This window comes from Haliotis cracherodii, unplaced genomic scaffold (genome assembly GCF_022045235.1).
Source record: "Haliotis cracherodii isolate W230 unplaced genomic scaffold, xgHalCrac1.p SCAF_15, whole genome shotgun sequence".
Taxonomy (NCBI): Eukaryota; Metazoa; Mollusca; class Gastropoda; order Lepetellida; family Haliotidae; genus Haliotis; species Haliotis cracherodii.
The window spans coordinates 9,371,223-9,396,409 of record NW_027266270.1 but is presented as its reverse complement, the minus strand read 5'-3'; the positions used below and the strand labels follow the sequence as shown (position 1 = coordinate 9,396,409).

At 41.0% G+C, this 25,187-nt stretch overlaps 3 protein-coding genes across 3 annotated transcripts; all 3 read left to right on the top strand.

Moving 5' to 3' along the window:
* Positions 1-50: 50 nt before the first annotated feature.
* On the top strand, positions 51-3,416 carry LOC139462665 (serine-enriched protein-like). The gene is made up of 4 exons (XM_071244495.1): positions 51-139; positions 322-515; positions 690-847; positions 3,360-3,416. Exons 1-4 carry the CDS (start codon positions 51-53, stop codon positions 3,414-3,416), a joined length of 498 nt encoding a protein of 165 aa, XP_071100596.1.
* A 66-nt stretch (positions 3,417-3,482) lies between these two features.
* LOC139462664 (serine-enriched protein-like) lies at positions 3,483-7,289 on the top strand. The gene is made up of 5 exons (XM_071244494.1): positions 3,483-3,564; positions 3,738-4,032; positions 4,215-4,408; positions 4,583-4,740; positions 7,233-7,289. The coding sequence occupies exons 1-5, from the start codon at positions 3,483-3,485 to the stop codon at positions 7,287-7,289; spliced, it is 786 nt and encodes a 261-aa protein (XP_071100595.1).
* A 66-nt stretch (positions 7,290-7,355) lies between these two features.
* Positions 7,356-9,845, top strand: LOC139462663 (serine-enriched protein-like). Its single transcript, XM_071244492.1, has 5 exons — positions 7,356-7,437; positions 7,611-7,905; positions 8,088-8,281; positions 8,456-8,613; positions 9,711-9,845. The coding sequence occupies exons 1-5, from the start codon at positions 7,356-7,358 to the stop codon at positions 9,843-9,845; spliced, it is 864 nt and encodes a 287-aa protein (XP_071100593.1).
* The last annotated feature ends 15,342 nt before the right edge of the window (positions 9,846-25,187 follow it).

Sequence of the window (25,187 nt, the reverse complement as noted above, 5' to 3'; positions counted from 1 at the left end):
TGCTTAGAAGCACAGGGGACTTACAGGACAGCCTCTCCCTCATCCTCAACATGCCAGATATGTGTGACGTCACCTTTCTCGTTGGGAAGGAGAAGGCTCCTGTTCATGGAGTCAAAGCCATAATGGCTACACGAAGCAGGTAAGATATTCTCGAAAACAATCAAATCCATTACAAAGGTCAGGACAATAATAAGTGCATGTTTAAGTAGAGCCTGTTTGGCTCTTATACTCTGTGAATTTACTCAACATGAGAACAATATTTGGACCATTTACTAGTTGTGTATGCATGTCGTCTTTAACTTGTTTCTTTCTTTTCTCTAGGTACCTATATCAGCTTTTGCTTCAACATCAGAAACACTCCTCCTTGGAACGATCAAAGAGCAAAAAGATCAAAGACTCAGCCTTTGCACAGAAACTCACCATCAGCATTCCTGACTACCAGATTGGAGACTTTCGGGCGTTCCTCAAATTCGTCCACTCAGGGAAAGCTAACATCGATTTTAACAATGTGGTTGGTAAGTACTATCTTTAATTGTTTAAATGGCATATTCATTTCAACACAAAAATTTCCCCATACCACTAATCTTGATGACACATGAGCGAAACACAGACAATTATCCATAATATGAACTTCACCCTTTTGATGATATTTGATCAAACACATTACAATATGTCCTCGGATCTTTCAGGATTACTCTGTGCATCTGTGGAATTTGGATTCACCGACCTACAAACGGCCTGTACGCAGTTTGTCCAGAGATGTCAAAATCAGGGACATGGTCCAGCCCTTCTGGATTTAGCCTGGACCTACCAACACAAACGACCAGCACAGAAGCTCATCTGTCAGGTATGTAACATACTTTCCTTCAGGTTCTCTTGGCCATGATCTCACTTGGGCCACACGCATGCTAAAATTAATTGATTTCGTTTGGGAAACATTTCAAGGACCCAAATGATTCTTAATGTGATTGATAAATTTTGACTCCAAAAACAACCTTCGAATATTACATGATTAAAATACTCTCTACTGCGGTTCTAATTTTTGCAAATGTACTCTTTTCCAGCTGTCAGGTGTAACCAGATGAAAAGCGCAACCGAACTCACTAGAAGGTTCCAAACAGTAGGATCAATATCCATACTATACTCACAGTTCCCAACAAGAGGATGAACCAACAGCAGCAAGCCTGTTGTCCAAGACGACGAAGACGACGCCAAAAAGAAGACATAAGTCACTGTCGCTCAGTCCCATAACGTTTAGAGCGTCACAAGGTTGGGGTTGACGAAGACGAAGATAAAGTCATCAAGACACTCTCTGTGTGAAGACGATAGCATTGTCAGACATGATGCTTGACTTGCACATTGTACGTTGTTGTTTATGTGAAGGAACAAAGCATACCGACACGTACTTAACAGTGTCATTGTACTAATGTTACTCGTCAGTGTCAGTGTGCTTGTGTGTAAACATTGCGACACAAGTTATACATTACTATGTTCATTAAACAATATTGGCAGAAAATATGAACCTGGTTAAGTTTAACATTTTCACCTTGCTTGCAAGGTGACCGTTCATGTTGTAACAATGAAACATATACAATACCTGCAAGAACGTGTATTATCATATAATAGATTACACTGAGCATTACAGGAACTGCGATTTTATCTGAATTGCGATTTGTCCAGAAAATAAAATATTTCAACAATACAAAATATGTTTCCGTTCAGTTTCATCGTTAACAAGTGTGGCCTAGAGCGCCGCATTTCTTAATGCACACTTGCGTCCTTTAGACGGCCCAGAATCCTGTGGTTGTTGGTTTGAATCTAGATCAGCTCTGATTATGATTCTCAGTTTGCCAGCAATAAACCCTGCACATCGGTTTCACCAAAGTTGTGCACCATTATCGGCTTTCCTCCCACATTTACATGACATACTGCATATTTTATCTTATAAATAAAGAACATATTGGTGCCAATTGTACCTGCAAAGAGCTTCCTTCATCAAAAGAACTTGAACACGCATGTTAATGTCATTAGCTCATTTGTATATAATTAGGTGTGATGTATGTCTCACATGTAAATTGCAATGAACTTTAATGTTTCAACTGTTCGAATGAGACAATACAACACAAAAGATTTTTTTGTGAGCGTGCATGTAACCATAATTAGAAATTGTGGAAAGTTAAAGCCTTCATTAGGCTTGATGTTAATGCTTAGTTAAGAGTAGTTGAAACAAAGTTATTTCTTGAAATCCAACTGGATTGGCAAACAAGCCCATGTCTTATGTTGATGCCAATCCATTAAAAGCTATACAGCATGGGATATAAGTGCAGAAGCAGTGAGCGCAAAGGTTCTAGTGATATGTTGCAAGTTTGTTCCTCAAACTGCCTTGATTGCCAGTCAATTCAAATGCAAACATGTACCACTTGACTAGCCTGTCTACAACGTCTATCAGCAACCGTACAATCACACATTCCATTATGATTAAACAAATACACATCGCTGAGTATATCATCTATAGCCAAGCCCTCTAATCAACAAATCGTTGCGCCTCCGCTCAGTTTCAAATCATGTGGTCATGTGTCACGAGTAATCCCGAGTACAATAAAGTTCAGTTTAGCAAACTCTTTGCCTGAAGAGTGACACGGTGAATTGACTTTGACTGACACAAATTGTAAGGAAACAGCAGGGTGTCATATACACACACCAGAAATAAAAACACTCTCTTTCAACATTTGACACTCTAACTTTGTGTTGTCACACTTGCACTTAGGAAAAGTGAAACAAAAAACTATCAGTTATGTTTATACACAGTTCAATAACAGAACTATTTTAGTTCAATTATACATCAATAAGGAAATCATAATGACTGTCTTCAGTCAGTGGAAACTATAACCCTAAACATCTATATTTCAAGTGCAAGTAAGTTTCACATATTTATACAGATATATAGTGTATAATTCCACCAACATTCTGTAACTACATCTACATCACGGGCATATAAAAGTTCCACTCATATCAAATCTAACTTGTGTACAAATGGATGCTTTATAACAAGATACCAATTAACACCGGCAAATGAACACAGATATCGTAAATCCTTAAATAATCAAACACCTGAAACACATTATCATCCTAATTATATTGTGTCGATGTTTTGACAACAAACGACATTACCGTAGCACACTTACGGCTAGATTGGTCACGTGATGTCATCTCATTCACAAGTGCAGCACGTGCCACTAGCTAAATGTGCTAAGCTGAAGCCTTCATGTCAACATTGAATTAATCGTGACATGTAGTTGTAGTAATGACCCTGTCGTTTGTGTTGTGATACGCAAAGGTATAAAGCTGTTCTGTTACAGGAAGAAGGCATTCCACTCTTGGAAACATTACATCGAGGTACATACTTAGCTCTTTAGATTCGTCGAATTTAGCCAAATATCAGTTCTGTCTTTCATTCTTAATTAGATCTAACAACAAGTAACATGAATCATTACGATTCCCGACTTTGTCTTCTGGACTCTTCGGCCATGGAAACTATTGACCACAGTGGTCATGACGCAGACGGTGAGACATTTGCACTATTCACTTTTATCACATCAGGATAATAATTCATTGGTGTTGTTTTTATTCAAAGTATATTTCAACTACCCGTTCTGTTCATCAAACACCACTCAGCTTTAATAACATTTGCAACAAACTGAATATTGTTTCATAACTGATTTCTTTTCTTATTCCAGCTGAAGGTACCTCGTCAGGCTATGACTCAAGCGACTACTCCTCTGATGAAGGCGTGAGCACGACCTCAAAATCAAGATCGTTCAGCCAATCCAGTTCCAACCCATCACAAGGCCGCTCTCACCCCTCACAGTCCTCCGGTCGGGGTGACGTCATGATGCTTAGAAGCACAGGGGACTTACAGGACAGCCTCTCCCTCATCCTCAACATGCCAGAGATGTGTGACGTCACCTTTCTCGTTGGGAAGGAGAAGGCTCCTGTTCATGGAGTCAAAGCCATAATGGCTACACGAAGCAGGTAAGATATTCTCGAAAACAATCAAATCCATTACAAAGGTCAGGACAATAATAAGTGCATGTTTAAGTAGAGCCTGTTTGGCTCTTATACTCTGTGAATGTACTCAACATGAGAACAATATTTGGACCATTTACTAGTTGTGTATGCATGTCGTCTTTAACTTGTTTCTTTCTTTTCTCTAGGTACCTATATCAGCTTTTGCTTCAACATCAGAAACACTCCTCCTTGGAACGATCAAAGAGCAAAAAGATCAAAGACTCAGCCTTTGCACAGAAACTCACCATCAGCATTCCTGACTACCAGATTGGAGACTTTCGGGCGTTCCTCAAATTCGTCCACTCAGGGAAAGCTAACATCGATTTTAACAATGTGGTTGGTAAGTACTATCTTTAATTGTTTAAATGGGATATTCATTTCAACACAAAAATTTCCCCATACCACTAATCTTGATGACACATGAGCGAAACACAGACAATTATCCATAATATGAACTTCACCCTTTTGATGATATTTGATCAAACACATTACAATATGTCCTCGGATCTTTCAGGATTACTCTGTGCATCTGTGGAATTTGGATTCACCGACCTACAAACGGCCTGTACGCAGTTTGTCCAGAGATGTCAAAATCAGGGACATGGTCCAGCCCTTCTGGATTTAGCCTGGACCTACCAACACAAACGACCAGCACAGAAGCTCATCTGTCAGGTATGTAACATACTTTCCTTCAGGTTCTCTTGGCCATGATCTCACTTGGGCCACACGCATGCTAAAATTAATTGATTTCGTTTGGGAAACATTTCAAGGACCCAAATGATTCTTAATGTGATTGATAAATTTTGACTCCAAAAACAACCTTCGAATATTACATGATTAAAATACTCTCTACTGCGGTTCTAATTTTTGCAAATGTACTCTTTTCCAGCTGTCAGGTGTAACCAGATGAAAAGCGCAAACGAACTTACAAGAAGGTTCCAAACAGTAGGATCAATATCCATACTATACTCACAGTTCCCAACAAGAGGATGAACCAACAGCAGCAAGCCTGTTGTCCAAGACGACGAAGACGACGCCAAGAAGAAGACATAAGTCACTGTCGCTCAGTCCCATAACGTTTAGAGCGTCACAAGGTTGGGGTTGACGAAGACGAAGATAAAGTCATCAAGACACTCTCTGTGTGAAGACGATAGCATTGTCAGACATGATGCTTGACTTGCACATTGTACGTTGTTGTTTATGTGAAGGAACAAAGCATACCGACACGTACTTAACAGTGTCATTGTACTAATCTTACTTGTCAGTGTCAGTGTGCTTGTGTGTAAACATTGCGACACAAGTTATACATTACTATGTTCATTAAACAATATTGGCAGAAAATATGAACCTGGTTAAGTTTAACATTTTCACCTTGCTTGCAAGGTGACCGTTCATGTTGTAACAATGAAACAGATACAATACCTGCAAGAACGTGTATTATCATATAATAGATTACACTGAGCATTACAGGAACTGCGGTTTTATCTGAATTGCGATTTGTCCAGAAAATAAAATATTTCAACAATACAAAATATGTTTCCGTTCAGTTTCATCGTTAACAAGTGTGGCCTAGAGAGCCGCATTCCTTAATGCACACTTGCGTCCTTTAGACGGCCCAGAATCCTGTGGTTGTTGGTTTGAATCTAGATCAGCTCTGATTATGATTCTCATTTTGCCAGCAATAAACCCTGCACATCGGTTTCACCAAAGTTGTGCACCATTATCGGCTTTCCTCCCACATTTACATGACATACTGCATATTTTATCTTATAAATAAAGAACATATTGGTGCCAATTGTACCTGCAAAGAGCTTCCTTCATCAAAAGAACTCATTAGCTCATTTGTATATAATTAGGTGTGATGTATGTCTCACATGTAAATTGCAATGAACTCTAATGTTTCAACTGTTCGAATGAGACAATACAACACAAAAGATTTTTTGTGAGCGTGCATGTAACCATAATTAGAAATTGTGGAAAGTTAAAGCCTTCATTAGGCTTGATGTTAATGCTTAGTTAAGAGTAGTTGAAACAAAGTTATTTCTTGAAATCCAACTGGATTGGCAAACAAGCCTATATCTTATGTTGATGCCAATCCATTACAAGCTATACAGCATGGGATATAAGTGCAGAAGCAGTGAGCGCATAGGTTCTAGTGATATGTTGCAAGTTTGTTCCTCAAACTGCCTTGATTGCCAGTCAATTCAAATGCAAACATGTACCACTTGACTAGCCTGTCTACAACGTCTGTCAGCAACCGTACAATCACACATTCCATTATGATTAAACAAATACACATCGCTGAGTATATCATCTATAGCCAAGCCCTCTAATCAACAAATCGTTGCGCCTCCGCTCAGTTTCAAATCATGTGGTCATGTGTCACGAGTAATCCCGAGTACAATAAAGTTCAGTTTAGCAAACTCTTTGCCTGAAGAGTGACACGGTGAATTGACTTTGGCTGACACAAATTGTAAGGAAACAGCAGGGTGTCATATACACACACCAGAAATAAAAACACTCCCTTTCAACATTTGACACTCTAACTTTTGGTTGTCACACTTGCACTTAGGAAAAGTGAAACAAAAAACTATCAGTTATGTTTATACACAGTTCAATAACAGAACTATTTTAGTTCAATTATACATCAATAAGGAAATCACAATGACTGTCTTTAGTCAGTGGAAACTATAACCCTAAACATCTATATTTCAAGTGCAAGTAAGTTTCACATATTTATACAGATATATAGTGTATAATTCCACCAACATTCTGTAACTACATCTACATCACGAGCATATAAAAGTTCCACTCATATCAAATCTAACTTGTGTACAAATGGATGCTTTATAACAAGATACCAATTAACACCGGCAAATGAACACGGATATCGTAAATCCTTAAATAATCAAACGCCTGAAACACATTATCATCCTAATTATATTATGTCGATGTTTTGACAACTAACGACATTACCCTAGAACACTTACGGCTAGATTGGTCACGTGATGTCATCTCATTCACAAGTGCAGCACGTGCCACTAGCTAAGTGTGCTAAGCAAAAGCCTTCATGTCAACATTGAATTAATCGTGACATGTAGTTGTAGTAATGACCCTGTCGTTTGTGTTGTGATACGCAAAGGTATAAAGCTGTTCTGTTACAGGAAGAAGGCATTCCACTCTTGGAAACATTACATCGAGATACATACTTAGCTCTTTAGATTCGTCGAATTTAGCCAAATATCAGTTCTGTCTTTCATTCTTAATTAGATCTAACAACAAGTAACATGAATCATTACGATTCCCGACTTTGTCTTCTGGACTCTTCGGCCATGGAAACTATTGACCACAGTGGTCATGACGCAGACGGTGAGACATTTGCACTATTCACTTTTATCACATCAGGATAATAATTCATTGGTGTTGTTTTTATTCAAAGTATATTTCAACTACCCGTTCTGTTCATCAAACACCACTCAGCTTTAATAACATTTGCAACAAACTGAATATTGTTTCATAACTGATTTCTTTTCTTATTCCAGCTGAAGGTACCTCGTCAGGCTATGACTCAAGCGACTACTCCTCTGATGAAGGCGTGAGCACGACCTCAAAATCAAGATCGTTCAGCCAATCCAGTTCCAACCCATCACAAGGCCGCTCTCACCCCTCACAGTCCTCCGGTCGGGGTGACGTCATGATGCTTAGAAGCACAGGGGACTTACAGGACAGCCTCTCCCTCATCCTCAACATGCCAGATATGTGTGACGTCACCTTTCTCGTTGGGAAGGAGAAGGCTCCTGTTCATGGAGTCAAAGCCATAATGGCTACACGAAGCAGGTAAGATATTCTCGAAAACAATCAAATCCATTACAAAGGTCAGGACAATAATAAGTGCATGTTTAAGTAGAGCCTGTTTGGCTCTTATACTCTGTGAATGTACTCAACATGAGAACAATATTTGGACCATTTACTAGTTGTGTATGCATGTCGTCTTTAACTTGTTTCTTTCTTTTCTCTAGGTACCTATATCAGCTTTTGCTTCAACATCAGAAACACTCCTCCTTGGAACGATCAAAGAGCAAAAAGATCAAAGACTCAGCCTTTGCACAGAAACTCACCATCAGCATTCCTGACTACCAGATTGGAGACTTTCGGGCGTTCCTCAAATTCGTCCACTCAGGGAAAGCTAACTTCGATTTTAACAATGTGGTTGGTAAGCACTATCTTTAATTGTTTAAATGGGATATTCATTTCAAAACAAACATTTCCCCATACCACTAATCTTGATGACACATGAGCGAAACACAGACAATTATCCATAATATGAACTTCACCCTTTTGATGATATTTGATCAAACACATTACAATATGTCCTCGGATCTTTCAGGATTACTCTGTGCATCTGTGGAATTTGGATTCACCGACCTACAAACGGCCTGTACGCAGTTTGTCCAGAGATGTCAAAATCAGGGACATGGTCCAGCCCTTCTGGATTTAGCCTGGACCTACCAACACAAACGACCAGCACAGAAGCTCATCTGTCAGGTATGTAACATACTTTCCTTCAGGTTCTCTTGGCCATGATCTCACTTGGGCCACACGCATGCTAAAATTAATTGATTTCGTTTGGGAAACATTTCAAGGACCCAAATGATTCTTAATGTGATTGATAAATTTTGACTCCAAAAACAACCTTCGAATATTACATGATTAAAATACTCTCTACTGCGGTTCTAATTTTTGCAAATGTACTCTTTTCCAGCTGTCAGGTGTAACCAGATGAAAAGCGCAAACGAACTTACAAGAAGGTTCCAAACAGTAGGATCAATATCCATACTATACTCACAGTTCCCAACAAGAAGATGAACCAACAGCAGCAAGCCTGTTGTCCAAGACGACGAAGACGACGCCAAGAGGAAGACATAAGTCACTGTCGCTCAGTCCCATAACGTTTAGAGCGTCACAAGGTTGGGGTTGACGAAGACGAAGATAAAGTCATCAAGACACTCTCTGTGTGAAGACGATAGCATTGTACTAATGTTACTTGTCAGTGTCAGTGTGCTTGTGTGTAAACATTGCGACACAAGTTATGCATTACTATGTTCATTAAACAATATTGGCAGAAAATATGAACCTGGTTAAGTTTAACATTTTCACCTTGCTTGCAAGGTGACCGTTCATGTTGTAACAATGAAACAGATACAATACCTGCAAGAACGTGTATTTTCATATTACAGGAACTGTTATTTAATCTGAATTGCTACTTTTCCAGAAAATAAAATATTTCAATATTATCAAATATATTTCCGTTCATTTTCATCGTTGACAGGTGTGGCCGAGAGGACCCAATTTCTTAATGCACACTTGCGTCCCTTATGTCCTTCATAAAATTAGCATACTTACAGGAAAAGTGTCAATGTAGTTATGGATCAACATTGCATCGATCTGCTTTTCTGAAAGAGGAATTCGCCACGAGTTGTTTTAAGATCAATATCATGTTTAATTTTGGCAATATTTGGTATCAACATTATTGTTTTATTCAGTGGATGGTATGGAACTTGAATCTCAATGTGTTCTGGAGTTTAAGTATCCCTATTTCGCCCAGTTTTTAAGTGTTTCCAGAAGAAGAACAATCGTCATAGGAAACCGGGGTACTCCTGAAGAAACATATCAAGACTCCATGTTTTCCTACGTCCACAACGGTGACGACAAACGAAGCTTCTCTTCTTGTGGACCAGGACGACGTCCTCAACAAGAAAGGCAGTGCAGTTGCTTAACAAGTACACCTGACCTCCTTAAGAGTAAAATGAAGAAAGAAACACTAGCATTCAGATTGCTTTTTGAAGTTACAGAAAGTTTAAAGCAACGACTAATAGTTATTTTTAGATTACAAAACGTTTGTGAGTGCGGGATGCCATTTGCGGTTTTGCAAAGAGCGTAAAACCTATCTTTAAGGTTTTGTGAATCCCCTATCCTCGTAATAAAATCTACTTCCGCTTTTTGATGAACCATGTTAATGTATGAACGTTGATATTTGAAATATTGGAAATTGATATAACTGAATAAACGCTACATGCAAGAGACATATTTCGTCTTCTCTCATTACTCTGTGGGGGTTAGTTTCTCTGTCCGCGTCCAGACCATTGAAGTATATGTTTTCAGACACAATATGTGTACTTTAAGGAGTGGGGCCTCCTTGTGACGCGATTGACATTTTCGATCAAGTTAATGAATTAATTTTCTTTTTCTATTATTCTTCCGACAGAGACATATTTTACGAATCAAGAGGACAGGAGCAATTGCTCCCCAAAGACATAAAAGGCAATGATTAAAAGGCTGACTCTCATGGGCCGGAATGACATATTTGTTAAAGACTAATTCATACTTGTTCTTATAATTCCATCGACACATACATTTCTTTATAAACCGTGAGGAATACACTTCTTCTTCCACAAAACAGGAAATCATTTGAGTCGTCGTACATGTAAATGGCTGCTCCAAAACAAAACCAATTGTCCAATTTCTCCTAGCTATTTGATTTTTTCATATTAAATTATAAAGCTTCCATGAAAGTGTCAACTCCCGTGGTTGTGCTTCCATGATTAACTAAGGTCAGTCGACTGAACGTTACTTCAACATGACAGCGGTTGTCAGACAAGTGGGAATACCGAATTGAACGTACGTGATTAATATCTATTGTAACCATCTTCCCTTTACTCACCCTGGTGTTGATTAAACAACTATACATGTTCAACTGATATTATTGAAATACGGATGCTATAATTATATATCCTTCATACCAAATACTGTCCTCGGTGCCTCATATTTCACTCATATCACGTTAAATGAATACCATCAAAAAAATATGTTGTTTGTTGTTTAGCGACACACTCAACAATATTTTAGCTGTATGATGTCGATTTCCAAATAATCAATGACCAGACAATTAAGTGATTGATATCTTGACAATCGATTCACGCAACTGGGGATACGATGACATGCATCAACCAAGTCAGCGAGCTTGACAACCCGATCCCGTTGGTCGCCTCTTACGACAAGCATGGGTTGCTGAAGACAGATTCTTTCCCGGATCGTCACGGGCTACAAATGAATAGATAGATAGATAGATAGATAGATAGATAGATAGATATTCTTTATTTCCTGCAATTGCATGAAGGTTACAATATGCAGATATAATTATGTTGCATGTTTAACATGAATTGGGGATATATTTACACATGTTCATAAACATACAAGTTTTTTAGCAGGTATCGTCATTTCCTTATAAAGCGGCTTTGATTAATTATTACTTCTGCCCACACATCTCTTTCTAGTTCCATAATACATTCTATTGGACATCCACCAAGTATAAACGCAAGAATAACATCATCATCTTTCTCCCAGATCTTAACAAAAACATTTACATCCAGGATATCACTTATGGTGTTAAAAAGTACATTTCGGTCATTCATATTGATCGTGCAAGACATAAACACGTGCTTTACAATATTACTGGCAACAGTTTTACAATAGCATTCTCTAGAGACAATTTCAGCTGATCCATAGAATACAAGTCTTGCAATATTCTTTAAATGGTCATACTGCTCCAGAGGCTAGTTTCCTGAGATTGTGTTCATTACTTGATCTTATACTAACATATCTTGACAGACTGATATAAAAGCATATGTAAACGAAGCTTACGTAAAATGTTAGTTACTAAAATACGAACAGAACACACAACCGTGTAATGAACTGTTAATGTTAATACGCCAGTATATAATTATTTATTGGTAACTCATAATGTATCCACATCACGCTGGATTATTATTACCCCGGTCAGTTGGTCAGTGCTCACTCGAATTGCACTGAGTTTAAAACCCAAGCTATCCTAAAGTGGCTAGAAGGTTCAAAGTTAGTCACACGACAACCTCATCCCATCAGGTACGCAGTCACTGCTGGATGCACAGAGACATAACTACATCGAACACTTGTATAGGAGACCTTCTGTATAACACGTGTTTCAGTGTTGGACCCTGGAAAACTCTCAGCTTGACGAATACGGTCACCTATCCAGGAACACTTCGCGACCATCGGTGCTTAACTTCCTCTGTTTGTTTTACCTGTGTGGTGCGCACATGATACTTGTCTTCATAGGATTCACCATAAATATACATCTGTCGCATAGTGACTAAACTTATAAAAAAATACTTCTTGTCTTGGGTATACAGCATACAAAAACATAAGAAGAACCGCATATTTTGTGTTCTCTTGTTCTATTTTCCGATACACTTTGTTTTGTGCCAGAATTGAACTATCCAGATTTACACGCACCAGTTTTGTTACATGTAACCCGTGAAGATCCGGGGTAGAATAGGTCTTCAGCAACCCCTGCTTGCCATAAAAGGCGACAATGCTTGTCGTATGAGGCGACCAAAGAGATCAGAAGGTCAGGCTCGCTGACTTGGTTAATGCATGCTATCGTCTCCCAATTGCTTGGATCGATGATCATGATGCCAAATCTCGGGATGGTCAGGTAAACCCCAAACAAACGAACACTTACAAGTAACGTTCAAACTTCAGATACGTTTTTTGCCTACAACATACTACATTTGGTTTTCAAAAGGGGGGATGGGGATAGAGGGGCGGAGTTTCCGTATCAATAGTGGTAGTACATGTGTGAGCGCGAGGACTTGGTGTCTGTTCCTTGAAATATACTGAACAGCAAGAGATACGTCACCATGGATAGATATATGAGAAACCTTATTTGTCCAAACAATGTAAACATATTTTGAGACATAATAAAAAGATGAAACTTGGCGAAACTGATGATCAAGGTTGAAATTAAAGTGTCAAATGTTCTTAAAGTGAAACACAACACTAGCCTCTGAGAAAATGGCATCACAAGTCAGTATCTCGTGTGTCCGCCATGTGCACTGATGATTGCCGTGCAACGTCGTTACATGGAATGGATGAGGCGGGTGATGAAGGCCATAGGCACTTGAGCCCACACTCTGAGGACCGCCTGACGCAGTTCAGCTGCAGTTGTCGGCCTTGGTCGGACGTCATTCAGCCGTCTTTGAATCTCGTCCCAGGGGTGCTCAATGGGATCAATTCCACCCCACACCATGATGCTCTGACCACCCCACGAGTCTCTCTCAACAACACATGCATCCGAATAACGTTCCCCACGGCGTCGCCAGACTCTCTCTCTCTCTCTCTCTCTCTCTGCCATCTGCTGTTGAGATACAGTAACGGCTCTCGTCTGAGAAGAGGACTCTTCTCCACTGCTGGTGGCGCCAATGCTGGTGCTGTGTTGCCCACTGAAGACGGTCCCGGCGATGACGTGGTGTCAGAATAGGTCCTCGGTGTGGCCTGTGACAGTGGAGGTGTTTGCTCGTAAATCGCCGACGCACGATGTCCGCAATAATGTGTCGCTGGTGTGTCCCCATGGTCTGTCGAGCAGTTTCCGCAGCAGTAACAATGTGATCTTGAAATGCTGTAGCACAATCTGACGATCCTAACGTCGGGTTGTGACCCTTGGTCTTCCACTACGTGGTCGGTCATCTGTAGTGTTGGTGGTCTGGTACAGTTGCTGGAGCATGTATATGGTCCTTACGTGGACTCGAAAAACATTGGCTACTTGCCGGGCGGTTTGTTCAGCTTGCAATCGTCCAAGGGCTTGGTGTCGCGGATTTCTAGTCAATTTTGGCATGTGGTAGCAATCCAATAACGGAAGAATGTTAACCGATCTGGGTGGATTTGTATAGGGCAAGAAATGGGAGAACGCATGTGCATATCAATTTGCACGGAACTCACGTGCATCGGGTTACCATGGCCGTTGCCCTGATGCGATCATCAAATTTCATTTTTCCGGACAAGGTATTGTTAAATTGTAGAAACTTTGACAAAAATTACCCAGATATTTAAATGACAACTTTTCATGCAATGTAACTTTGGGTGACGTTTCTTTTTCGGTTCAGTAATGATGGTTGGGGTGCTAGTGGGTTTCACCGAAGTGGTAAACGTCTAAGACCTGCACCACTTCGAGGCTTTCCTCCCGCATTAAGCGGACACGCCGTGATATAATTCGAATATTGTTAAAGGCGGCGTTAAACCCTACTCACTCATTCACTCTCTTACTCACTCTATCCACAGGCCCAGGCAGGCGGTCTTAAAGTAAAAGGTGCAGGCATCGTAGTTGTAGTGGTAGAAGTAGAAGTTGTAGTGGTAGTGGTGGTAACGGTGGTATTAGTAGTAGTAGCAGAAGTTGCAGTAGGAGTAGAGGTAGTGTTAGTAGCAGAAGCAGTAGCAGCAGCGGCTGTGATAGTAGCAGTAGTAGTGGTAGTAGTTCTACTAGAAGTAGTAGTAGTAGTGGTAGAAGTTGTGGTAATGGCAGCACTAGCAGTAGTAGTAGTTGTAGCAGTAGCAGCATCACCAATATTAGTGGTAATAGTAGTAGTAGTAGTTGTAATAGTAGTAGTAGTAGTAGTAGTAGTAGTAGTAGTAGCAGCAGTAGTAGTAATAGTGATAGTTGTAGTGGTTTCGGTGATAGTAGTATAAGTAGCAGTAGTAGAAGTAGTAGTAGTAGTAGTAGTAGTAGTAGTAGTAGTAGTAGTAGTAGTAGTAGAGGTAGTTGTAGTAGTAGTACTGCTACTAGTAGTTGTGCTAGTAGAAGTAGTAGTAATGGTAGCGGTGGTAGTAGTAGAAGAAGAAGAAGGAGTAGTGGTAGTAGCAGTAGTAGTTATCAAGGCTGATATGTCGCTAGCACAAGCGTGATTCCCGTGTGTGTCAAGCGGTATCCAGAGGTGACCCCAATCACTGAAAGTTGTTGTGTGTTGACAGCTGGATTAGAGTTACCTCCCTTACATCAGTTGCCGCCATCGTGTCACCTCTTGCAGGTAGCTGGAGGCCAGTTTTCAGGACATTGGGCTCCTGGTCACAACATCAAGTCAACTATCTGAAACGACATAAACACTGTGTGACCTTGACATGGCCAGGGTTAGAGGTTACACCACCCTCGGAAATGAGCACGTTTATCCTCAGGGTACACATGTGTCATAACAACTCATAAACAACAATGATATGTCTTTGTGCATGTTCACAACTGTCATGGTAATATTCATGATTTTAAATTGTGAAATAAAGCGACAAAGCAGCGTGAGTTGTATACTTCCCAGGGAGTACAGACTGATCCATTGAGCAGGTTAATAATGTCAGCGCTTTGGGTGTGCGCCGCGTGTATGGAGGCAAGTGCGAAAGATGTTAACGTATTATTATCATTAATAGTAGTAGTAGTAGTAGTAGTAGTAGTGGTCGTAGTAGTAGTGGTCGTAGTAGTAGTAGTAGTAGTAGTAGTAATATCACCAGTAGAAGTAGTAGTAGTAGTAGTAGTAGTAGTAGTAGTAGTAGTAGTAGTAGAAGTAGTAGTAATATTACCAGTAGAAGTAGTAGCAGTAGTAGAAGTAGCAGTAGATGTAATAATAGTAGTAGCAGTAGTAGGAGAAGTAGTTGTAGTAGTAGTAGAAGTAGTTGCGGTAGTAGAAGTAGAAGTAGAAATGGTAGAGGTGGTAGTAGTAGAAGAAGAAGAAGAAGAAGTAGTGGTAGCAGCAGTAGCAGTAGCAGCAGTAGTTATCAAGGCAGCTGGTATGTCGCTAGCACAAGCGTGATTCCCGTGTGTGTCAAGCGGTATCCAGAGGTGACCCCAATCACTGAAAGTTGTTGTGTGTTGACAGCCGGATTAGAGTTACCTCCCTTATATCAGTTGCCGCCATCGTGTCACCTCTGCAGGTAGCTGGAGGCAAGTTTTCAGGACATTGGGCTCCTGGTCACAACATCAAGTCAACTATCTGAAACGCCATAAACACTGTGTGACCTTGACATGGCCAGGGTCAGGGGTTACACCACAACCAGAATTGAGCACGTTTATCCTCAGGGTACACATGTGTCATAACAACTCATAAACAACAATGATATGTCTTTGTGTATGTTCACAACTGTCATGGTAATATTCATGATTTTAAATTGTGAAAGTAAAGCGACAAAGCAGCGTGAGTTGTATACTTCCCAGGGAGTACAGACTGATCCATTGAGCGGGGTAATAATGTCAGCGCTTTGGGTACGCGCTGCGTGTATGGAGGCAAGTGCGAAATATGTTAACGTATTATTATCATTAATAGTAGTAGTAGTAGTAGTAGTAGTGGTCGTAGTAGTAGTAGTAGTAGTAGTAGTAGAAGTAGTATAGTAGTAGTAGTAGTAGTAGTAGTAGAAGTAGTATAGTAGTAGTAGTAGTAGTAGTAGTAGTAGTAGTAGTAGTAGTAGTAGTAGTAGTAGTATGTACAGATTAAATTAAAAAATGCAGCAAAGAGGGTTTGGGTGATCCTGGCACAGTCTGGCTGGTTAGGCTCATCATCAGCTCAGGGCCCATCATTCGAGTAGGAAGTGACTGGTCCTGAGCAGCAAACGGAAAGCCTTCTGTTTCACTTTTCAGGCCAGCAGACCTCATCCAAGCGAAGGACTCTTTAGGGTTGCTGATCTTCTCAACACACTGCACATAAACTCGATTTTCAGAAAGCCTCTCCTTGCGCCGATTTGATATGGCACTTCACATGAACACTCATTGCTGTACCGTACCTTAGCTCGTTTACGAAAACTGTGGAATGCCTTGTTTTCATTATGAGTCTTGACATGCTTCACTATAGGATCATTAGAAAATTAATGTGTGCAAAAGTGCACAAAACAATTCTATCATGAAGAGCCTCCACATTAATCAAACCACGCCCTCCCATCATAATTGGTAAATATAAGCGATTGAGGGAAGAGCGAGGGTGGTGGGATCTATTGTCTGACATGATTCTTCGTGTGAGGCTGTCAATACCCTGAATTTCCTGTTTCGTCCAATCAACAACACCAGAAGAATACGAAAGGACGGGCACAGCATATGGTATTATTATTATAATCACCCATCATCATCATCATCATCATCATCATCATCATCATCATCATTATTATTATTATTATTATTATTATTATTTAACGCCACAGTCAGCAATAGTCAAGCTATACAAGGCGACCTGTAAATGATCTACTCTGCAACTGGCAACACTTTAGCATTCCATCCAAAAGGATATGTACCTTTTTTATTTTTCTAAACAGAAAAAAAACTAAAACAAAAAAAATACAGGTATGACAATGAAATTAAAAATCGTTCGTGTGAACAATAATTCATGAAACGGTATCTTGTAATTAAAGTTGAGCGCGTCTCACGCACTGTCTTTATCTGTGTCAATATCAGCGAATATAATTGGGAGTTAATTTAGAACCGTTTGTGCATGATTGGGTAATTTGATTTATTGGGGGTGTTATCCTAAATGGCTTTAATCCGATCGGAAGCATGTCGACCCCTTTGCGCGGATTGTGACCTGTTCTCAGTTGGTTGTTACACACCACCGCACACTGACAAAACAACTGGTTGTTCGCGCCAAACACACGTCTAATTGTGATAGAGCATTGGGTAAACTACGTTATTGATCCCGGTTTGAGGGCTGCAATCAGTCTCATATTGCCGCAGTTTAACATGGATACCCAACACAGTATACTGACGGTATAGCCGACCAGTCCCTATTTGATCAGAACATCCTTCTTCACGACTCTCTACTCTCCCAGAACCATCCTTCTTCACGACTCTCTACTCTCTCAGAACATCCTTCCTTCACGACTCTCTACTCTCCAGGAACATCCTTCGTTCACGACTCTCTACACTCTCAGAACATCCTTCCTTCACGTCTCTCTACTCTCTCAGAACATCCTTCCTTCACGACTCTCTACTCTCTCAGAACATCCTTCCTTCACGACTCTCTACTCTACCAGAACATCATTCCTTCACGTCTCGCTGCTCTCCCAGAACCATCCCACTTCACATCTCGCTACTCAATCAGAGCATCTTTCCTTCACGACTCTCTACTCTCCCAGAACCACCCCTCCTCACAACTCTCTACTCTCCCATAACCATCTCTCTTCACGACTCTCTACTCTCCCCGATTCATCACTCTTCACGATTTTCTACTCTCCCAGAACCATCCCTCCTCACGACTCTATACTCTTCCAGAACATCCCTCTTCACGACTCTCTGCTCTACCAGAACATCCTTCCTTCACGACTCTCTACTCTCCCAGAACCATCCCTCCTCACGACTCTCTACTCTCCCAGAACCATCACTCTTCATGACTCTCTACTCTCCCAGAATATCCTTCCTCCACAACTCTCTACTCTACCAGAACATCCTTCCTCACGACTCTCTTCTCTCACAGAACCATCCCTCCTCACAAGTCTATACTCTCCCAGAACATCCCAGAACATCCCTCTTCACGACTCTCTGCTCTACCAGAACATCCTTCCTTCACGACTCTCTACTCTCCCAGAACCAACTCTCCTCCCAACTCTATAATCTCCCAGAACCATCACTCTTCATGACTCTCTCCCAGAACATCCTTCCTCCACAACTCTCTACTCTACCAGAACATCCTTCCTCACGACTCTCTTCTCTCACAGAACCATCCCTCCTCACAAGTCTATACTCTCCCATAACCATCTCTCTTCACGACTCTTCACGACTCACGATTTTCTACTCTCCCAGAACCATCCCTCCTCACGACTCTATACTCTTCCAGAACATCCCTCTTCACGACTCTCTGCTCTGCCAGAACATCCTTCCTTCACGACTCTCTAGTCTCTCAGAACCATCCCTCTTCACGACTCTCTACTCTCCCATAACCATCTCTCTTCACGACTCTCTACTCTCCCCGATTCATCACCCTTCATGATTTTCTACTCTCCCAGAACCATCCCTCCTCACGACTCTATACTCTCCCAGAACATCCCTCCTCACGACTCTATACTCTCCCAGAACATCCCTCTTCACGACTCTCTGCTCTACCAGAACATCCTTCCTTCACGACTCTCTACTCTCCCAGAACCAACTCTCCTCACAACTCTGTACTCTCCCAGAACCATCACTCTTCATGACTCTCTACTCTCCCAGAACATCCTTCCTCCACAACTCTCTACTCTCCCAGAACATCCTTCCTCACGACTCTCTTCTCTCACAGAACCATCCCTCCTCACAAGTCTATACTCTCCCAGAACATCCTTCTTCACGACTCTATACTCACTCACTCACTCACTCACTCCCTCTTCACGGCTCTCTACACTCCCAAACCATCACTCCTCACAACTCTGTACTCTCCCAGAACCATCCCTCCTCACGACTCCATACTCTCCAAGAACTTCCCTCTTCACGACTCGCTTCCCTGGAAATTTTACCTCCGTGTACAAAGTAACGAAATAACACAAGAATGGAATTAATCTTGATTCTGACAAATACATTCCTTCATTTAGATAGGTTTACACTATTTTTGCTATCAAACTCTTTCCAAAGTTATTCACTGACTTGGTCATATGATAGAGTAACTGTCTTGTTCTTTTGGGGATTCTGGGTAACAATTGACAGCAACCTATGTTTATCGTAAGAGGCCCGGTGGCTGCATAACATCGTACCCAGACGATGCAGAACCATGTTGATTATATCAACCACTGAATTGTATGGTCCAGACTCGATTATTTACAGGTCGTTGAAAAGTAGCTGGAATATAGTTGTGTGTGGCTTTAACTAAAAAAGTGAACACTTGATCTCTTCGGGTTCTTGAATTTATTTGATCTTAGTTTTATTTATGAAATGCTATCTTGAATCTTGTATTTACGTTTATCCACGCTCAACAAGTGTTTATTTCCCCAATACTCTCATTGATCGAGACTAATCGTCTGTCCTGTTAAAACAGATATTACTACTTTATTCGCATAAATAAGGCATTATTACAATTCCGTACTAAAGAAATAATATGCTGTGATCAACGGCCTGTAACGCAAGGAAGTGTCATTTTAGAAACAAAACAATTGTGAACAGGACACCGACTGTCTGTCTCAGTTGTCATCATATGACCTTGACCTTGTTTGACACTGCTTGACACAAAGGCTCGTTCTATCCTGGGGAAGTTTGAAACTTCGCAGAAGATCACTCATGCGTTGATTCTCGGAAATTAGTTGTGTCAAGAAGACGAGGGGGATATCATGGGAAATCCCCTTATCCATGTGTATAACTGTCTGAATCCTCCAACCTAAAAACATGCATTCTTTCCTCAAGTTGTCCGCACAAGATAAAGTACGAAGAAATATTGTCGTGAAGAATATTTCACTCTGAAGTAACTGCAGATGATATATATATTACTGCATTGAAAACGGAAGGGGTTATCATCAGATGATCAATATTGATGCCCTTTTGTGGCAAGACAAATGCAAACTTCACAAATTAAGAGACTAACGTCAACCTTTGTCTGTAAATTGTTCAGCGTCGTAAGATTTATCTGTTTATGGTTGGGTACAGCAAGATTTATCTGTTCATGGTATGGTATTTGCTTTCAAGCTTAATCCATGATATGGCTGGGTATTTTATCAACAGGCTTATGGTTTGGTATTATAACAATAGGCCAATGCAAGCTCTTTCCGCTAATGGTTTGACATTAAATCAACATTTCAACTTTTAGCTTCATCTGTCAATGGTTTGGTATCGTATCAATAGGCCAAGTGCAATGATCTTTATCTGTTAATTGATTGGTACCGAAAGGGACTAACTTTACGCTCGATCTCGTAACCTTATAAAATAATATTTTGTTCCGGAAAAACACAGGGAAAATATTTTTACTCAGGTTTTAGTAAAACTACATTGTTCTCTGGACAAGATACTGGATGTTTTGGAAAAAAAGTTGTGAATAAATGTGTGTTTTAATGTTGATTTGAAAACATATATTGAAATAGTATTATCAGAATCAGCCAAGTGGACATATATTCCCCAGGAAGATAAAAGTGCATTTGAATGCACATTGGTCTGTAAAGTGAGTGAGAGTATGGTTTTACGCCGCGTTTATCAATATTCCAGCAATATCACGGCGGCGGACACCAGAAATGGGCTTCACACATTGTTCCCATGTCGGGAATCGAGCCCGGGCTTCGGTGTGACGACCAAACGCCTTAATTGCAAGGCTACCCGACCGCCCCCTGGTCTGTAAACCTGTGGTTTGTATAATGTGTGATCGTGTGTACACTGTCGGTGTTGGTGGCTCCTCACACATTAAATTAATTTAATAAATAATGGATTTGTATAAAGCATTTTCCAAGTTATTACCACTCAACAGTATTTCTCGGGATCAGTGTGCATTCAATTTTCAGCCCCTCAAGCAGCATGTTAGGCGATATGAAGTTAACAATCACATTACCATCTCATCCTACGGGTGCCCTGAGTTAACAGAAGGATAATTTGAACAGACCGAATTACACACGACCAAAATATTTGCCGGCATGAAACTTTGCCCAGTCTTTGACATTGACCCTGAGACGTGGAGATGTTTGTCCCGGTTTTTTAACTGTAACCTTTTGGTTGTTGTCTGTACATGTGACATGATGCCGTCTTTTTCCGATTCTGAATCAATTTATCTGACAGTGTATTTCCATATCTTATTGACACGGCCTTCCGACTTCTTCTGTTTATTTCCTTCATAACCACCCATCTTCCGTCAAACATTTCATATCCGTCCGTTTTCTAGCTGGTTATCTATATCATGTGCGCGCGTCAAGGTCACAGTTTAAGATTGTGCGCCTGCGCAGTGAGTGTCAAGCGGGAGTACGTGCAAAATCGACCCGCCACCAGATGGCGCTTTGCAGGCGAAATAGGTGACCGTCTCTGCTCCTGTTGCCACTCCATCCGCCACTCAACACTCATGCGCAGCAAATGACCCAAATACAAAGACACTCCCATCAGTCGCGTCAGATGCACTTTCAAGAGGCCATTCAACGTCCAGGATTCCAAAATCTCTGTACGATTGAACGGAGCACTCAGACAAGAACTGTTTTCTGAATCTCGTAAAACGAATGTAATTGGGGAAAGACGAATACAAACAGTAAATACGTGATATTATATAATTGTTTTAGAACGTTTGTGAGCGTCACGACTAATCTACCTTAAAGGGTGTATTGTGAAGGGCAATTTTGCTTTGTTAAGATCGAAATATCCCAATCGAGATGGTAACGAGATTAAGCCGAATGATTTGAGAAGGCTGACATCTGATTGGCTGAATAACTCAAGCATGCTCCATTTAAATCGGGAGGTTCGCTCAGGGTTCTCCGGAAGAAACCCCTGTGGAAGCATCCTCATATCTTCCCACAGCGAGGTTTCAAACATCAGATTTTAATGAGATTGAAACTTAGATTTGCATATTCCAAAAATGCGACCAATGTCCCTTGTCCCATACACATCACAGAATTCATTTTGCAGGCGACATATTTGTCAGATGGGAAACTTTGATAAGGATGAACGTTTCTATCTGCCGGTATATTCTTACCACATCCGTGAAAAAAAGGAGATCTCTCCCGATAAGAATGCAAGTAGGTCTAAAAGCACTCTCCAAACGGAAAATGCATTCGTATTATCGTACGTATGCCAAATATGTCCAGGTTTGTGAACATTCCAGCCATTCAGGGAAACAATCGAGCCACAAAGACTGAGTGGCGGTCGGGTAGCCTAGTGGTTAAAGCGTTCGCTCGTCACGCCGAAGATCCGGGTTCGATTCCCGACATGGGTACAATATGTGAAGCCCATTTCTGGTGTCCCCCGCCGTGATATTGCTGGAATATTGCTAAAAGCGGCGTAAAACCATACTCACTCACTCACTCACTCACTCACTCACAAAGACTGAAATACTTAAAGTGACACGTGACATAAATACGCACGGGGCCCACTACTATAACTACCACAACACAGCGATTGAATTGTTTTACAAAACAAGGTCTTGTCGGCAGAAATATGGCTATGGCTATAAACAGTACAATAGCATAAGCCTCGCTTTGATAAGCGTTTTGACACAACGCTTGCAATAAAATCGAGGGCTACCTTTAAAGTACTCGTTGGGCTTTCGGTTATTGGATAACAGGCATTTAAAATCCGGAATAATCGTCAATAACCAGGCGAAATCGGTCATTCATTGTTTAATGTAAAGTCAGTTGACGCTTACGACGCAGTTATGAACATAATATCTTTTCTGACTTCTCATAGATAAAAAAGGGATATTATCGCAATAATATCTCGCGCGGTAGCAAAAAGCCCATACAAGGGGAATGTCGAAAAGCATGTATCTACTTTTGTTGTACGAGTGATGGTAATCTCAAACTTGGTAAGGGCCATACAGGTGAAAGAGAAGTGGAATCGGCATGCTTTTGCATTATTTCGAGTGGTATCTTAGGTTACTAAGAGATTGACCTGCTGACAAAAAGGAAGTACTTTTGTGTGGTGTTACGTGGCTGCATGCTGATCCACGTGGCTGTATGGTGGCAGGGTGTCACTGTGCTTAACAAACGATACCACCACCTACGGTAGAGTAACATCTCGCCCATAGAGGAGCCGACTCGTATTTGTAGCGTTTACCAGTGAGCATGAGGACACACACGTGAAAGTAGAAACATGAATATATTGGCAGGTGCAAGATGAAATGGGGTTTAACGTTGTGTTCGACATTATTGTACTTATGTACCGACGCCCGCGCGCGTGCGTGCGTGTGTGACTGCTTGTTTTGGTCCCGGACGCATGACGGTTTTTTAGTGCAACCGCACTGAGATACAATGCTGCAGTTGAACATGGATACCACACTGAGACACAGTACCACCTTTAACATCTTTTTGTATGATGCGCCCGCTCCCCTTACAATTAAGCGGATAAATGAGTTATTACTATCCAGATTAACGACTCATTGGTACGCATCGCCTTGTATATGTTATATGCAGGACGCTACCAACCGAAGCCATAGGACAGCAGATTAAATGGGTTAGAACTAAGGGAATTCCACCACATCATGTGTTGTTCAATACATGTTCCAACGAAGACGGCAAACTAGACTGGGAGTTATGTAAGTTTGAGTTTCTGTATGTTAATATCAGGCGAATAGTCATGCAATATGTGACAAACACGCAACGTTGCCTGGTTTGTAGGTGGCGTATTTTCATTTGAACGTTTTCATGTTGAATAATGAGTGAGTGAGTTTGATTTTACGCCACTTTTAGCAATATTCCAGCAATATCACGGCGGGGGACACCAGAAATGGGCTTCACACATTGTGCCCATGTCGGGAATCGAACCCGGATCTTCGGCGTGACGAGTGAACGCATTTACCACAAGGCTACTCGACCACCCTATTGAAAAATGAAAACACCTTTAATGTCATTGTTTTATTTGCCTGAAGGAAGTTCTGATGTAAAACAGCTTTGTGATCATGCCATAATTGTTAGAAATCTCCACTAAATGAAGAGCTTATTGTTATTCCGACTATACCATAAGCTTGCGTTTCTGAATCACTATGAAGTACTGATGACGCTGGGGACACGGGTGGCCCAGTCGTCTAAAGCGACGCAATTCGCTGTGCAGAGTTGCGTCCCTTGGGAACGCCAGAAACCTTCGATAGTGGGTTCGAATCCCGGTTCGCCCCGATTATGTCTCTAGGTTTGTCAGCACCATACCCGTGCTCGTGGGTTTCACCGAAGTGGTAAACGTCTGAGACCTGCATGACTTCGGGCTTTCCTCCAACATTAAGCTGACACGCTGTGATATAACTGGAATAATGTTAAAAGCGGCGTTAAACCCAACTCACTCACTCACTGATGATGCTAGGCGTTAGCGACAAGATAAGCGTACCCTGCCCCACGAGCACTCCTTTGTGAACTTGACCGGGTTTATAATTTACACAAACTGACGTTATTCATATTTTCTGGAGGAGCATTTAGTGCGACCAAGCGTGTGCTACAATATATTATCATTAAATAGCAACTATAATGATAACACTGTGGGATTGTCAGTCTTGGAATCCCGTTGAATAAATATTTCTTTGTGCCACAACTTAGAAATAGGGAAGACATCATGTTAAATAAAGCATGTACAAATACGTTTTATGAAATGAATACATCAGATGTAAAAACAGCAGCCTTACTGAAAACCCCAGTACAAAGATCCTTTTCCTAGGGAATGCATT